Raw genomic sequence first — 17,986 nt, forward strand, 5'->3', positions numbered from 1 at the left:
AGTACCACAGCAGCAGTGTCATTATTGATCCTGATGACACAACCACTCTTTCCATTTCATGTTTGGGCTGCCCTTCAAAAGACACATTGAAGGGTAGTCTAGCCTGTATCAGAAATGTGAGGTGCTTGCTGTGAAGGTTCTTATTCCAAGAGCACAACACGTGGTTTTGTTATAGGATAAGGCAAATCAGGACAGGTTTGACTAAAATATGGATTCCTTTTTTCGGAGTGAAGAGATGTGTCTTGTCCAGCTGTTTTTCCAAACTGAGTCAGCTCACAACTGCATCAATGAGCTTGGGCATCTAGGACTGGTGCAATTTAAAGATGTGAGTATAAACAATCACATTTCCAGTGAAACTTATATAAATGTGGTACATAACTAAACTATATTAACGGAAAGTTCTTTACATTTGAGGCTAATCGTCTAACCTGTATGACTTTTTCTTTTAACCCGTATGACTTTTTCAATATTTTTCAAGTATTGGGTATTAGTAGAAGTTAACAAAATAAAATAAACACAGACCTTTGTAGTTGAAATAGCCCAAATTAAACCGAGCACAGTATGGCGAATGGTATGAAGGTCAAATCCATTTAACTGCATGCCAGTCTATTACATATTGATTCCACCATGTACACTGGCTTAATATTGACACATTGCTGTAAATTGAAATAATATAGAGTTTTAACACTGTAAGTTGACATAATATAGAGGCATTAACACTGTAAGTTGACATAATATAGAGGCATTAACACTGTACGTTTAAATAATATAGAGTCATTAACACTGTAAGTTGAAATAATATAGAGTCATTAACACTGTAAGTTGACATAATATAGAGGCATTAACACTGTAAGTTGACATAATATAGAGGCATTAACACTGTACGTTGAAATAATATAGAGGCATTAACACTGTACGTTGAAATAATATAGAGTCATTAACACTGTAAGTTGAAATAATATAGAGGCATTAACACTGTACGTTGAAATAATATAGAGTCATTAACACTGTAAGTTGACATAATATAGAGGCATTAACACTGTACGTTTAAATAATATAGAGTCATTAACACTGTAAGTTGAAATAATATAGAGTCATTAACACTGTAAGTTGAAATAATATAGAGTCATTAACACTGTAAGTTGAAATAATATAGAGTCATTAACACTGTACGTTTAAATAATATAGAGTCATTAACACTGTAAGTTGACATAATATAGAGTCATTAACACTGTAAGTTGACATAATATAGAGTCATTAACACTGTAAGTTGAAATAATATAGAGTCATTAACACTGTAAGTTGAAATAATATAGAGTCATTAACACTGTACGTTTAAATAATATAGAGTCATTAACACTGTACGTTTAAATAATATAGAGTCATTAACACTGTACGTTTAAATAATATAGAGTCATTAACACTGTAAGTTGACATAATATAGAGTCATTAACACTGTACGTTTAAATAATATAGAGTCATTAACACTGTAAGTTGACATAATATAGAGTCATTAACACTGTACGTTGAAATAATATAGAGTCATTAACACTGTAAGTTGAAATAATATAGAGGCATTAACACTGTACGTTTAAATAATATAGAGGCATTAACACTGTAAGTTGAAATAATATAGAGTTTTAACACTGTACATTTAAATAATATAGAGGCATTAACACTGTACGTTTAAATAATATAGAGTCATTAACACTGTACATTTAAATAATATAGAGTCATTAACACTGCACATTTAAATAATATAGAGGCATTAACACTGTACGTTTAAATAATATAGAGGCATTAACACTGTAAGTTGAAATAATATAGAGGCATTAACACTGTAAGTTGAAATAATATAGAGTCATTAACACTGTACGTTTAAATAATATAGAGTCATTAACACTGTACGTTTAAATAATATAGAGTCATTAACACTGTACGTTTAAATAATATAGAGTCATTAACACTGTAAGTTGACATAATATAGAGTCATTAACACTGTACGTTTAAATAATATAGAGTCATTAACACTGTAAGTTGACATAATATAGAGTCATTAACACTGTAAGTTGACATAAAATAGAGGCATTAACACTGTAAGTTGAAATAATATAGTCATTAAAACTGTAGGTTTAAATAATATAGAGTCATTAACACTGTAAGTTGACATAAAATAGAGGCATTAACACTGTAAGTTGAAATAATATAGTCATTAAAACTGTAGGTTTAAATAATATGGAGTCATTAAAGGAAAAAGTTGAACCTATCCACATTCTTGTGCGTTCCAATGACAAATAACATGTGAAATGTGGAGATACTGTGTCATACATGTGTAGGTCCATTGATTCCCCTCTCACATTAAGGTTCATATATTTTGCCTGTAAAAAGCATTCCCAAAAAATATTTCATTATGTTTGTGCACAAACCAACAATTACACATTCACCATGCAAAAACAAACCGTTACTTTTACGCATACTTACTTTAATGCAATTACATAACTGATCGTAATAGAACGCGATTGATAATATATGTGGTGGGAGGGGAAGCTGAGTTTAGATCTGTACATGAGAACTTCAACCCAGAGCTATTCAGTTTGGTTACAGTACTTAGTTCAGTGTGAGTTTTTGATTTCAATTGAAGGTAAATACTTCACACAGAATATGAGAAAATAGTTTACACTGAAATCATTATTTAAACTGCAACCGAGGCTACTAACACCTAACAAATGTCAACCAATTTAAGTATATATTTGCATATGTTTTAGCTAAATCCTGGAACAGTCGCCTTTCAGCGCCGATTTGTGAAGGAGGTGAAGAAATGTGAGGAGATGGAGAGAATTCTTCGTAAGTATGTGTTTTTTAAAGGAAGATTGCCACTCTTCTAAATAATTACCTAGAACATCCCCTCTATAAACATTGGGCTCATTTCTACTAGGGTTCTTGGAAAATGAGGTTGTCAAATCAAACATCCCCATCCCAGCAGACTTTACCAGTGAGACAATACCTGTTCCACGAGATGTTCTGGATTTAGAGGTAAGGTGCTTGCTCTCATAGTTGCTTCTCTCCCAGCCGTGTCATCATTCGTTTGATGTAACTTGTTTATACCAAGTTAGGCCAATGACAACCATTTAATACAATAAACTCATTTTGCAATCCCCCTTTCTCCATGTATGTTAAAGTCTAGCTTGATTCATGTTATGATATGGGTGGAAGGTTAGTGTTAGGACATAGACAAACACACTACCAGGATGCACTTAAACACTCCATCCACAGGTGGCAGCAGCAACCAGGTCACGGTCTGTGCTCTACCATGAACCCTTGATAAGCACTACAGGTGGTGCCAATCAGGACTGATTGGCAATGTGTGACGAGAGGCCTCTCGGCTTGTTTGGAGTTGTTTTGTGTTGGTTAACCTCTTTAGTTTAGGCATTGCCTCTTTGTAGTTTTCTTTTTGTATATATTTACTTTGGGTCACCACTTTGAACGGATACTGATCTGCTTGGACTGGCCGATGATGGGAGTCATGGCTGAGCTGGCCCTGAACCTGAGGTAAGGTCTTCTGGGCACAAGCACTGAACACCTGGTCGCATATGCTTATGTCTCACATTTATGCACACATCAAATCAGGTTACAGACCATGTAGCTGGGCCTAAGACCCCTAGACATAATGAGTCAGGTTAGAGACCATGTAGCTGGGCCTAAGACCCCTAGACATAATGAGTCAGGTTAGAGACCATGTAGCTGGGCCTAAGACCCCTAGACATAATGAGTCAGGTTACAGACTATGTAGCTGGGCCTAAGACCCCTAGACATAATGAGTCAGGTTAGAGACCATGTAGCTGGGCCTAAGACCCCTAGACATAATGAGTCAGGTTAGAGACCATGTAGCTGGGCCTAAGACCCCTAGACATAATGAGTCAGGTTACAGACCATGTAGCTGGGCCTAAGACCCCTAGACATAATGAGTCAGGTTACAGACCATGTAGCTAGGCCTAAGACCCCTAGACATAATGAGTCAGGTTACAGACCATGTAGCTGGGCCTAAGACCCCTAGACATAATGAGTCAGGTTACAGACCATGTAGCTGGGCCTAAGACACCTAGACATAATGAGTCAGGTTACAGACCATGTAGCTGGGCCTAAGACCCCTAGACATAATGAGTCAGGTTACAGACCATGTAGCTGGGCCTAAGACCTCTAGACATAATGAGTCAGGTTACAGACCATGTAGCTGGGCCTAAGACCCCTAGACATAATGAGTCAGGTTACAGACCATGTAGCTGGGCCTAAGACCCCTAGACATAATGAGTCAGGTTACAGACCATGTAGCTGGGCCTAAGACACCTAGACATAACGAGTCAGGTTACAGACCATGTAGCTGGGCCTAAGACCTCTAGACATAATGAGTCAGGTTACAGACCATGTAGCTGGGCCTAAGACCCCTAGACATAATGAGTCAGGTTACAGACCATGTAGCTGGGCCTAAGACACCTAGACATAACGAGTCAGGTTACAGACCATGTAGCTGGGCCTAAGACCTCTAGACATAATGAGTCAGGTTGCAGACCATGAAGCTGGGCCTAAGACCCCTAGACATAATGAGTCAGGTTACAGACCATGTAGCTGGGCCTAAGACCCCTAGACATAATGAGTCAGGTTACAGACCATGTAGCTGGGCCTAAGACCCCTAGACATAATGAGTCAGGTTACAGACCATGTAGCTGGGCCTAAGACCTCTAGACATAATGAGTCAGGTTACAGACCATGTAGCTGGGCCTAAGACCCCTAGACATAACGAGTCAGGTTACAGACCATGTAGCTGGGCCTAAGACCCCTAGACATAATGAGTCAGGTTACAGACCATGTAGCTGGGCCTAAGACCCCTAGACATAATGAGTCAGGTTACAGACCATGTAGCTGGGCCTAAGACCTCTAGACATAATGAGTCAGGTTACAGACCATGTAGCTGGGCCTAAGACCCCTAGACATAATGAGTCAGGTTACAGACCATGTAGCTGGGCCGAAGACACCTAGACATAATGAGTCAGGTTACAGACCATGTAGCTGGGCCTAAGACCTCTAGACATAATGAGTCAGGTTACAGACCATGTAGCTGGGCCTAAGACCTCTAGACATAATGAGTCAGGTTACAGACCATGTAGCTGGGCCTAAGACCCCTAGACATAATGAGTCAGGTTACAGACCATGTAGCTGGGCCGAAGACACCTAGACATAATGAGTCAGGTTACAGACCATGTAGCTGGGCCTAAGACCTCTAGACATAATGAGTCAGGTTACAGACCATGTAGCTGGGCCTAAGACCTCTAGACATAATGAGTCAGGTTACAGACCATGTAGCTGGGCCTAAGACCCTAGACATAATGAGTCAGGTTACAGACCATGTAGCTGGGCCTAAGACCCCTTGACATAATGAGTCAGGTTACAGACCATGTAGCTGGGCCTAAGACCTCTAGACATAATGAGTCAGGTTACAGACCATGTAGCTGGGCCTAAGACCCCTAGACATAATGAGTCAGGTTACAGACCATGTAGCTGGGCCGAAGACACCTAGACATAATGAGTCAGGTTACAGACCATGTAGCTGGGCCTAAGACCTCTAGACATAATGAGTCAGGTTACAGACCATGTAGCTGGGCCTAAGACCTCTAGACATAATGAGTCAGGTTACAGACCATGTAGCTGGGCCTAAGACCCCTAGACATAATGAGTCAGGTTACAGACCATGTAGCTGGGCCTAAGACCTCTAGACATAACGAGTCAGGTTACAGACCATGTAGCTGGGCCTAAGACCTCTAGACATAATGAGTCAGGTTACAGACCATGTAGCTGGGCCTAAGACCCCTAGACATAATGAGTCAGGTTACAGACCATGTAGCTGGGCCTAAGACCCCTAGACATAATGAGTCAGGTTACAGACCATGTAGCTGGGCCTAAGACCCCTAGACATAATGAGTCAGGTTACAGACCATGTAGCTGGGCCTAAGAACCCTAGACATAATGAGTCAGGTTACAGACCATGTAGCTGGGCCTAAGACCTCTAGACATAATGAGTCAGGTTACAGACCATGTAGCTGGGCCTAAGACCCCTAGACATAACGAGTCAGGTTACAGACCATGTAGCTGGGCCTAAGACCCCTAGACATAATGAGTCAGGTTACAGACCATGTAGCTGGGCCTAAGACCCCTAGACATAATGAGTCAGGTTACAGACCATGTAGCTGGGCCTAAGACCTCTAGACATAATGAGTCAGGTTACAGACCATGTAGCTGGGCCTAAGACCCCTAGACATAATGAGTCAGGTTACAGACCATGTAGCTGGGCCGAAGACACCTAGACATAATGAGTCAGGTTACAGACCATGTAGCTGGGCCTAAGAACCCTAGACATAATGAGTCAGGTTACAGACCATGTAGCTGGGCCTAAGACCCCTAGACATAATGAGTCAGGTTACAGACCATGTAGCTGGGCCTAAGACCCCTAGACATAATGAGTCAGGTTACAGACCATGTAGCTAGGCCTAAGACCCCTAGACATAATGAGTCAGGTTACAGACCATGTAGCTGGGCCTAAGAACCCTAGACATAATGAGTGCGGCAAACCCAGTAGGCTAGTTATTGGTTTTCGTTAAAATGCGTTTGATGTTAATGTAACTTGTTTATACCAAGTTAGTCCAATGACTACCGTTTAATACAATAAACTAATGTTGGGATCCCGTTTTCTCCATGGATGTTACAGTCTAGATTTGATAAACTGGAGCAGGAGCTGAAGGAGATCAACGCAAACCGAGACACCCTCAGGCAGAACTTTACTCAACTAATGGAGATCAACCATCTCCTGCAGATGACTGATGACTTTTTTGAGGAGGTAAATGACTGACTGCATTTGACTTATGTCCTCCTAACAAATACTGTGATGGAAAGATGAATATTGTGAAAGAATGATAGCATAAACAGTCCTGTTTCTTCTCATGTTGTGCCTATAGGCTGAGTCCCAGCTCTCCATCTCTGAGCTTCCTTCTGAAGACTCGATGTACTCTTCCAGGGTGACATGCCGACGCACCAGTTACACCAGCACCAACGGACCCCTGAAACTTGGGTGAATTATTAGCCTAATGTTACTAGTCAGGCTAACTACACAAAAAAACACAGGAATTGGTTTAAAGTACCATTTTCAGGTTGCTATCAGGTTGTAGAGAAATCTGATAACCAAGTAAAGTATTTGATGCCTTCCTCTTCTATCCCCATGACAGGTTTGTTGCAGGAGTCATCAAGCATGAACGTTTCCTTGCCTTCGAAAAGATCCTGTGGCGACTGTTTCATGGAAACTTTGTCCTCCGTCATGCTGAAATCAAGCCCCATGAGGAGGAGAACATGGCTGTAAGGAAATGGTTCACTAATAAGCACATCTTCAAACATGAGGATCTCCTCTATTTAAAGGCAAACAACCATTAAACAAAAAGGTTGTTCATTAGCTTATAATTGCAGATGCGTGTTAAGTAAACAAACATTGTTTAATGCTCACAGGAGGATCCAGTGAAGAAGGATGTGTTCGTAGTATTTGTCCAAGGAGACCAGATCAGAGGAAAGATCAGAAAGCTATGTGATGGGTGAGTGAAAAGATCCCTTGAGTATGTCAAAAGCCTTGAAAATAAGTAAATTAGCCCAAAATATTAATATTATGTTCTACTTCAGGTTTCATGCCAGCATGTATCCATGTCCCAACAATGCGTCCGCAAGAAAGGAAATGAGAACAATTGTCAACACACGCATTGAAGACCTTCGATTGGTAAAAGTTCATTATAGAGCACTTTGACAATGAGGCTGCTCCCGAGCGGCACAGCGGTCTAAGGCACTGCATCTCAGTGCTAGAGGCATCACTACAGACCCTGGTTCGATTCCAGGCTGTATAACAACCGGCCGTGATTGAGAGTCCCATAGGGCAGCACACAATTGGCCCAGCGTCGCCCGGGTTAGGGTTTGGCCGGGGTAGGCCATCATTATAAATAAAAAGTTGTTCTTAACTGACTTGCCTAGTTAAATGAAGGTACTCATGCTAATACATACAGTTGAAGTTTACATACACTTAGGTCAGAGTCATTAAAACTCGCTTTTCAACCACTCCACAAATTTCTTGTTAACGAACTATAGTTTTGGCAAGTCGATTAGAACATCTACATTGTGCCTGACACAAGTAATTTTTCCAACAATTGTTTACAGACATATTATTTCACTTATAAGTCACAGTATCACAATTCCAGTGGGTCAGGAGTTTACATACACTAAGTGCCTTTGAACTGCTTAGATTCCAGAAAATTATGTCATGGCTTTAGAAGCTTCTGATAGGCTAATTAATATAATTTGAGTCAGCGGTGTACCTGTGGATGTATTTCAAGGCCTACTTTCAAACTTAGTGTCTCTTTGTTTGACATCATGGGGAAATCAAAAGAAATCAACCAAGACCTCAGAAAAAACATTGTAGACCTCCACAAGTCTGGTTCATCCTTGGGAGCAATTTCCAAACGCCTGAATGTACCACGTTCATCTGTACAAACAACAATAGCATAAACACCATGGGACCACGCAGCCATCAAAAGTACTGTCTCCTAGAGGTTAAAGTACTTTGGTGCGAAAAGTGCAAATCAATCCTAGAACAACAGCAAAGTACCTTGTGAAGATGCTGGAGGAAACGGGTATATACACAGTAAAACGAGCCCTATATTGACATAACCTGAAATGCCACTCAGCAAGGAAGAAGCCACTGCTCCAAAACCGCCATAAAAAAGCCAGACTACGGTTTGCAACTGCACATGGGGACAAAGATTGTACTTTTTGGAGAAATGTCCACTGGTTTGATGAAACAAAAATATAAGTGTTTGGCCATAATGACCATTGTTATATTTGGAGGAAAAAGGGAGGCTTGCGAGCCGAAAACCCCATCCCAACTGTGAAGCACGGGGGTGGCAGCATCATGTTTTGTGGGTGCTTTGCTGCAGGAGGGACTGGTGCACTTCACAAAATAGATGGCATCATGAAAGAGGAAAATTATGAGAGAGGAAAATGATGTGGATATATTGAAGCAACATCTCAAGACATCAGTCAGAAAGTTAAGGCTTGGTCGCAAATGGGTCTTCCAAATGGACAATGACCCCAAGCATACTTCCAAAGTTGTGGCAAAATGTCTTAAGGACAACAAAGTTAAGGTATTGGAGTGGGCATCACAAAGCCCTGACCTCAATCTTATGGAAAATATGTGGGCAGAACTGAAAAAGCATGCGCAAGCAAGGAGGCCTACAAACTTGACTCAGTTACACCAGCTCTGTCCGGAGGAATGGGCCAAAATTAACAAAACCTATTGTGGAAGGCTACCCAAAATGTTTGACCCAAGTTAAACAATTTAAAGGCCAAGCTATTAATTAAGTGTATGTAAACATCCGACCCACTGGGAATGTGATGAAAAGAAATAAAGCTGAAATAAATCATTCTCTCTGTCACGAATAACACCGAAGGTGTCTCCCCTTCCTGGGTGGTGCTCGGCGGTCGTCGCCGCCGGTCTACTAGCTGCCACCGAAGGTGTCTCCCCTTCCTGGGTGGCGCTCGGCGGTCGTCGTCGCCGCCGGTCTACTAGCTGCCACCGATCCCTTTTTCCTTTTCGTTTGTTTTTGTCTAATTGTTTTCACCTGTTCCTTGTTGTTTGTTTTTGTTTTTCACTGTCCAGTGTTTGTAACTAGGGTTTGGGTTTGTTTAGCGCCAGTGTTTTAGGGCATTCACCCCAAACTGAGTTTAAATGTATTTGGCTAAAATGTATTTGGCTAAGGTGTATGTAAACTTCCGACTTCAACTGTACATTATATGTCAGTAATATGTCAGGACTTTTGCTATCCTGCTTTAATTAGTCCTAATGTAATGTCACAGATGAAAGTAGAACAATATTTTAAGCGAGAGGTTAGAGGGATGGAAGAAAACAAAACACCTTTCTTTCTTTCTGGTCATTCATCTTCTGTCAGGTCCTGAAGAGGACGGAGGAGTTCCGTGAGACTACCCTGACTGCAGCAGCAGCCAACCTCCAGGAGTGGGCATCTAAAGTAAAGAAGATGAAGGCCATCTATCACACATTGAACCTGTGTAACATAGACATTACACAGAAGCTGATTGTTGCTGAGATTTGGTGTCCAGTGTCTGACTTAAACTCTGTGCACACTGCACTGATACATGGATCAGTAAGTCTCCCAAAATTGCTTAAATTACTAAGCATTCAGGGTGTGAACATGCAGATTTTTCTAAATTAACTGTGTGCGCTTATCTTTCTGTGTGTATCTGTGTGTTGGTGCTTTTTTAACATTAGGAGCAGAGCGGCTCCAGTCTTAGCCCCGTCGTGAACAGAATCCAAACCCAGCAGACACCCCCAACATTCAACAGGGTTAACTCCTTTACCTCAGGTTTCCAGAGCATTATTGATGCCTATGGGGTCGGCAACTATCAGGAAATAAACCCAGGTAACAACACCACGATCTCCTGTGTGCGCTTGATTTACATTGGAGTGTGCAGTTTGGGGACTTCCATTTGATCACCCTGTGTCAGAACTTTCTCGCGATGCTGGAACTGTAAAACCTGTAGTGTATTTGAGGATTAAAAGGCTTCTGAAGTTTGTAATTCCATATAGAAATTTCAGACTTGATTTTCCTTCATGAAAAATGTTTCTACCTCTACAAACATTTTCATTCGTTACAATCCACATTGCTGCAGGATTATTTTCCTGCTGTAGAAAACTGGTTCAAATTAAGATACTATGTGTGTATTTAGAAGTATTTGACTTTTTAAAAATGTGTTTTTATTTAATTAGGCAAGTCAGTTAAGAACAAATTTTTATTTACAATGACGGCCGACCCAGGCCAAACCCTCAACTAACCCGGACGACACTGGGCCAATTGTGCGCCTCCCTATGGGACTCCCGATCACGGCCGGTTGTGATACAGCCTGGGATTGAACCCGGTCTGTAGTGATGCCTCTAGCACTGTAATAATGTGACTGACCCAGATCTGATTAGCCTATGTTTGTTTCCTTTTTTATCTGTTGGTAATATTGTAAAGAAAGAGAGAAGTCCCTCCAAAGTCGTTTTGGCAGTGATCACAACTATTGAATTGTTGTTCGAATGTAATATCTTTTCAGCTCCATACACCATGGTGACCTTCCCCTTCCTGTTTGCGGTCATGTTTGGAGACTGTGGTCACGGTCTCGTCATGACTCTGCTCGCTTTATGGTTGATCCTACACCAAGAACACTTCAGGAAGCTGAAGAACGAGGTATGAAAAGCACTCTGTCAGAGGATGGCCTGAGCCCTGAGGATGAATAGTATATGTCAAGTCAATTATGTTGTTTAAGTGCTACTAGTGAAAAGTCAACTTTTGAAGCTGTAAAAGTGATGTCGTACAAAATGTTAGTGGAAATTGTTTATTTTTTTTAAAACATGAGGGTGTTACAACTACACTAACATTGAAAGACAATGCGGTGCATTGTTTTGACTGTAACGTTAGTTACCCGTCCCTGCAGCTGATTGACATGCTGGTGGATGGACGCTACATTATATTCCTGATGGGCCTCTTCTCCATATACACTGGCCTCATCTACAACGACTGCTTCTCCAAGTCCTTCAACGTCTTTGGATCCTCGTGGAGCGTCCGACCCATGTTCCATCCACACGGACCGTGGACGTGAGTTTCCTCCTTTATTAAAGCTGTAATAGTATTGTAACAAATGAGTTGGAATAAGAATGTAAATGGTTCATTTTGTTCTTTCCCCCTAGTAATGACACGTTGCATGACTCTGGCCATCTTCATCTGGACCCCCTGGTGTCTGGAGTCTACTCTGGCAATCCCTACCCATTTGGTGTTGACCCGGTTAGTGTGTGCAAACTCTTCTAACCATCTAAACCCACATAGATTTGAGGACAAAGGGTCAAATATATTTATCTCTATTTACAGTCGTGAAAAAAAGTGAACAGCATTGTTTTCATTGTCATTATGTTACTGTTCATATCATGTCATGAAAAGTGATTTTCTCTGCTACTCAGTAAGGTGGGCTTTCCTTCAGTGTATTTTATTCTGGGTTTTGTTTCTTTTGTGCATTTTATTGTGTGTATTATAAATGCTTGAGTATTAAGTTATTAACCAGCTGGGATGCAGTTACTTAACTTCTTTAATTAAAGATGATCTTATATACAATGTAACCTGATCCAACTTTTTCTATTTCAAACTGATGTCTGATGCAGATATGGAATATTGCATCGAATAAGCTGTCGTTCCTGAACTCTTACAAGATGAAGATGTCTGTAATCATGGGAGTGGCCCACATGCTCTTTGGAGTCACTCTGAGTCTGGTGAACTACATGTAAGTAAAGGGTGTTCAAGAAAGGAAGCGAAACTCGCCAAGTTCGCCAAAATAGAGCAGATTCCTATTTTCTCCGCCAGGTGGCTTTCAGGAGCGTCGCCGACTACTCCTCTTGGATTTAATTCCACCCCCCGCCTAGCTCCTTTGAAAGTGAATAGGAAACTCTGTCGCCACTTCCTGTTTGGCAAGCCCTTAATACTAACACAGAGGCAGGAATATTACTGTGATAATGACATGTGAGAGTAACAGGGTAATAAAGAAAAGTACATGTGTTTTTCCCAGGAGAAATACAGTACTTACAAAAACACTGTATAGCACTGTTTATGATGAACCAATACACCGTCACTTAAAATGTAGTGCCAACTGATTGCCTCCAACTGTATCGTTTCATTGCAGATTCTTCAGAAACTTAAAGGATGTTGCGTTGCAGTTCATTCCAGAGGTGATTTTCATGCTGTCTCTGTTTGGATACCTGATCTTCCTCATCCTCTACAAGTGGTGTGTAGTGATGAAGTCTGAATCTGCTCCTAGCATCCTGCTCCTCTTCATCAACATGATGCTCTTTGACTACAGCTCTGAGGGTACTGTGCTTTACAGAACACAGGTACAATGGGTTTCTTCAATCTAAAATATCATGGGTTCTTAAAATATAATTTTCCGGTTCATTTCCCAGATTGGAAAACATATACATACTCAAATGTATGCATTCACTGTACTTTAAGACCTTTGGATAGAATACTCTGCTAAGTGACATAATGTAATCATATTTTTCATCCAAGGAGACCACAGAAATGATTTCAATTTAACGTATGCATTTGGACACAAAAAAAAGTATAGATGCCCAGACGCAACATAAACCTCGCTATGCATTAAGTTCTAAGCAAAAATGGTAATTTTCTATTTTTTTTAACATTCTATTATACAGAAACCTGTGCAAATATTTCTGGTGGTTGTTGCTGTGCTTATGGTTCCTTGGCTACTGTTTGCCAAGCCCCTGCTCTTGTATAGAAAACACAAGCAATTAAAGCTGGTAAGTCAACTAGATTAGAATAATGCATTTTATAAGTAGACGTTTGTGACTAAAAGTATTGGATTGACAAGGCTGTTATGTCAGTGAGTACTCTGTAAGTAGACTGTTCCTGCCTTTATAACTGCCATTAAAATACATATTTTAATGAAACTTAATATAAAAATGATTCCAACAGAAGCGCTCAACAAACAAGCTTCCCATGCAGGTTTTTGGGATCTCCAACCAAGAGGCTTCAGATAACAGGAAAGAGAAGGTAAGTCACTGTTTATAAATAAATATACATGGTCAGAAAATATGTTCTGTAATGTATCATAGTTATATGTTTATGGAAACGCCATTAAATGTTAAAAATACAACTTTATTGTATTAAAGAGCAAAAATTATAAATGTTGTACATAATAAATATATTAAAAAAATAGACGAGCCAGAATCTCAATTGGTGGCAATGAAATGGAACAAGTCACATTCACTAAATTCCTCTGAGTTCCAATTAATGAAAAGTTATCCTGGAAATATCATATTACATTTGTCTGCAGCAAAGTGATGAAATCTGTAGGTATCATCAGAAAGATTAGTGGTTTGGTTTATCAGGCTTGCTTCCTAACTCTATACTATAGCTTAATTTACCCATATCTCATTTACTGTAATATTAGGCCTGTACATATGCCTCCTACCCAGACAAATTACTCATCATACAAAATACATGTGCAAGACTAGCTGCCTCCTCTAATTAATGTACACCAGTTATTAACTTTCATCTAGAAATACTCATACCTCCCAGACAGTTTACCTTTCAATGGATTCTTCCAGGTTAATTCTGAAATCATCTATATAACACAAGACACTGCAATAACCTTCCCCTTCCCAACTGCCGCACCTCAGAGTCAATTCTCTCAGACACAGAGGTACCATACTCTGGAATCCTTATCTTCACATTGCCGAAAGCTCATCATCCCTCAATAACTTCAAGAGAAGAAAGGGGATCAGCCTGATGAACCAAACTACCCAATAATCCCCTCTGTAGCCTAACTCTCTCTCTCACACACACACACACACACACACACACACACACACACACACCACACACCACACACCACACACACACACACACACACACACACACACACACACACACACACACACACACACACACACACACACACACACACACACACACAGTGTTTCTTGTATACTGACTACATTATGTACAATTATAATTAATATGCTGTTTAACTAATTTCAAGATACTTGTTTTTGTTGTACTTATATTTGTGATGTGGTTTTCATATCAGCACTTTTGGGCTTCCAACCTCACCTGCACACTGTTTTTACCAGGTTTTTATCTCTACTGTTTTGTCTTTCACTTTTCTTTGGTGTGAAAAAAGCCTTTGTCTCATTGCAGGTCAGTATGGCTGACATTTTCGTGTACCAGGGCATCCACACCATCGAGTACTGCCTTGGATGCATCTCCAACACAGCCTCCTACCTCCGCCTGTGGGCTCTCAGTCTAGCTCATGCTGGTAGTGTATTATTCTGCACAACACAATAAAAGCTATATCCATGTGGCTGTTATGGTTATGACCTTGCCTCCCCTCGACTTTCTGATCCCCATAGTGAAAAGTATTACATAAGATGGTGTATAGAATAAACTTCAATAGCAATCATTCCAGGATTTAAAGAAAATAAGTAGTTACATTTAAGTCATTCAGCAGATGCTCTTAAGTGCCCCGCTCAAGGGCCATTAACAGGCTATTCAACTAATCGGTTCAGGGATTCAAACCAGTGACCTTTCGGTTACTGGCCCAACGCTCCGAACTGCTAGGATACCTGCCGTCATCTGTTATGTTCAAATTAATTTAACTGTATTCTATGTTCCTGTGCATGTTGTCTGTGTAGAGCTGTCTGAGGTGCTGTGGAAGATGGTTCTGCAGGTGGCTCTGAGGGTCACCTCGGGGATGGGTTCTGTTCTGCTGGCAGTGACCTTTGCTGCCTTCGCTGTCCTCACAGTCACCATTCTCCTGGTCATGGAGGGTCTCTCTGCCTTCCTCCACGCCCTACGGCTGCACTGGTAGGGACAAGCGACACAAGCACACATGCATCTGCAAGCGCACACTCACACATACACGCCTGATGTAGCCTTTGGATTCTGCAGCACTCCATCCACGTACAGACCTTGAGCTTATTGACACAACTGAAGCAGCAATTATGTAAAGAACATAACAAGTGAATTACACTTGAATGATACTTCCAAAGGTTATGCTTTTCTGTCTCATTTGTCTTTTACAGGGTTGAATTCCAAAACAAGTTCTACAAAGGATCTGGGTACAAGTTCACACCGCTTTCCTTCGACAGGATGAGAGCCATGCAGTGACTTCAGATAGAGAAACGCGTTATTGCTACGAGTCCGTTCTCATATTCATTTACTGTTTATGTTGATATGTCTTTGTGTTAGTCATTGATCACATTAAGTTGTTTTCGGTATGTAGATCGTACTCTATAACTGTCGCCATGGAATTAAAAATCTGTGCAAGCAAGGTGCAGCATTTGCCACAAGATGGCAGCACGCAATTATTAGTCAGTCATGGTTCTAAAAGTAGGCTACATTCGGCAACAGAAGAATTGTCAAAAGACAATTCAAAAACAATGAACAATATTTAGATCCAACAATAGTGTACAAAACATTAAGGACACCTTTCTAATATTGAGTTGCACCCTGCCCCTGTTTCCCTCAGAACAGCCTCAATTTGTCGGGGCATGGACAATACAAGCCCTCAAAAACGTTCCACAGGGATGCTGGCCCATGTTGACTCCACTGCTTCCCACAGTTGTGTCAAGTTGGATGGATGTTCTCTGGGTGGCGGACCATTCTTGATACACATGGGGAAACTGTTGAGTGTGAAAAACCCAGCAGCGTTATAGTTCTTGACACAAACCGGTGAGCCTGGCACTTACTACCATACGCCAATTCAAAGGCACTTCAATATTGTTTCTGTCCCATTCACCCTCTGAATGGCACACACACACACAATCTATGTCAATTGTCTCAAGGCTTAAAAATCCTTCTTTAACCTGTCTCATCTACACTGATTGAAGTGGAATTAACAAGTGATATAAATAAGGGATCATAGCTTTCACATGGATTTACCTGGTCAGTCTATATCATTGGAAAGAGCAGGTGTCCTTAATGTTTTGTACACTCAGTTTATATCTGTGAAATGTATTGGGATAAAGCATGGAAATGTTATTCTGTTGTGATTGTCTGTATGGATTATTCTTGTACATGCTTAGTGCATTGAAATTCAAATCCCAAACCAATCAGTGTATCTGTTGCCTTGAAAAAGGTTTCATATTCATTTTAAAGAGTGTAATAATAGTGTATATCTTTGGGTTCAAAGGAAGTTGAACCCTATCCCTTCAGCTAAATAAATACTTTCTTGTATAAACTAATTGGTCCTAATAGGCCAAAGATTAAATTAGAGAGAGTGGATTTATCTATAGATTTGGTGGGTAGATTATTTATTTGAGGATGTGCTACATTTGATCAATATGTTGTCCACTTGAAGAAAGAACTGTATCATTACCTAAACATTGACATTAGAATGCTCCCTTGAAGGAACCACCATGGAATGCAGACTAAATCTGCGGAGATATTTAGGCTAGTTGTTAAGGTAAAAACATTCTGTGTGAAAAGCAGTGTAAAGAAACCTTTGTAGTGAAGAAAAACATAGTTTCAGCTCACTTCATTGCCTTTCAACCGCTTCAGGAAAGGAAAGGCGATTCCCTGGTTACCTTGAAGAATAACAGTTGACCTACATGGCCACTGAGATTAACAATAACAATCGTCAGCTCCATAAAACATTTTAAAGAATCAAGTAGCACATTCATATTCATAGCTCAAAAAGGATGGTCACAACAAATACATTAACGACCATCTAAAGACGGACCAAGTGCATTCAGCTATCAGTGACAAAGTCTATAACACAGCTGTGAAACCATACTGGTCACAGTGGGTATCCTGGCCCTTTCCCATCCTTATGTATGCCACAGTTTATTCTAAGCATTGCAGTATTTGGCTGTGTTCCTTTGTCTTTGCAAAAAAGAGGAGGGTTGTGACTATGAAGGTGATTTCAGAGACTGACTGCACAAGCGCTTCAGATGTTTATTAGACATTTAAAAATCATATTTTATTTCTATGGTACCAGGTGATCTTGTGCCAATACCTAGGACTTCTGTCAACATGACTATAACACAAAGCTTATTATTATTACTACACAACATTAAGTGTTGAGGTCAGTTTCATCCATTTACAAGCAATGTTCTGTCTACTTTTTTGGCCACTGAGCGAATGGCAGGTCTGCTGAGCGCAAACTTGAACATTGTGAAAATTCTGTGCAACTTCCGGCTCTCGTTTACTGTGAACACTGAGGCTGTACCCTGTGAACACGTTAAGTTACAGTTTTACTGTGAACACTGAGGCTGTACCCTACAGCGTTAAGTTACAGTTTTACTGTGAACACTGAGGCTGTACCCGCGTTAAGTTACAGTTTTACT

General features: G+C 40.5%; 1 protein-coding gene across 1 annotated transcript; it reads left to right on the forward strand.

Annotated features, from left to right (window-relative positions):
* Window positions 1-124: 124 nt before the first annotated feature.
* si:ch73-173p19.2 (V-type proton ATPase 116 kDa subunit a 1) lies at window positions 125-17,694 on the forward strand. The gene is made up of 19 exons (XM_035739781.2): window positions 125-325; window positions 2,766-2,844; window positions 2,936-3,033; window positions 6,758-6,886; window positions 7,005-7,117; window positions 7,272-7,398; window positions 7,546-7,628; window positions 7,714-7,807; window positions 10,026-10,238; window positions 10,364-10,514; window positions 11,188-11,321; window positions 11,569-11,729; window positions 11,822-11,915; window positions 12,287-12,405; window positions 12,802-13,009; window positions 13,331-13,435; window positions 14,838-14,955; window positions 15,332-15,503; window positions 15,722-17,694. The coding sequence occupies exons 1-19, from the start codon at window positions 209-211 to the stop codon at window positions 15,804-15,806; spliced, it is 2,400 nt and encodes a 799-aa protein (XP_035595674.1). The 5' UTR covers window positions 125-208; the 3' UTR covers window positions 15,807-17,694.
* Window positions 17,695-17,986: the final 292 nt, after the last annotated feature.

The sequence above is a fragment of the Oncorhynchus keta genome, chromosome 28 (assembly GCF_023373465.1).
Source record: "Oncorhynchus keta strain PuntledgeMale-10-30-2019 chromosome 28, Oket_V2, whole genome shotgun sequence".
NCBI classification, from domain to species: Eukaryota; Metazoa; Chordata; class Actinopteri; order Salmoniformes; family Salmonidae; genus Oncorhynchus; species Oncorhynchus keta.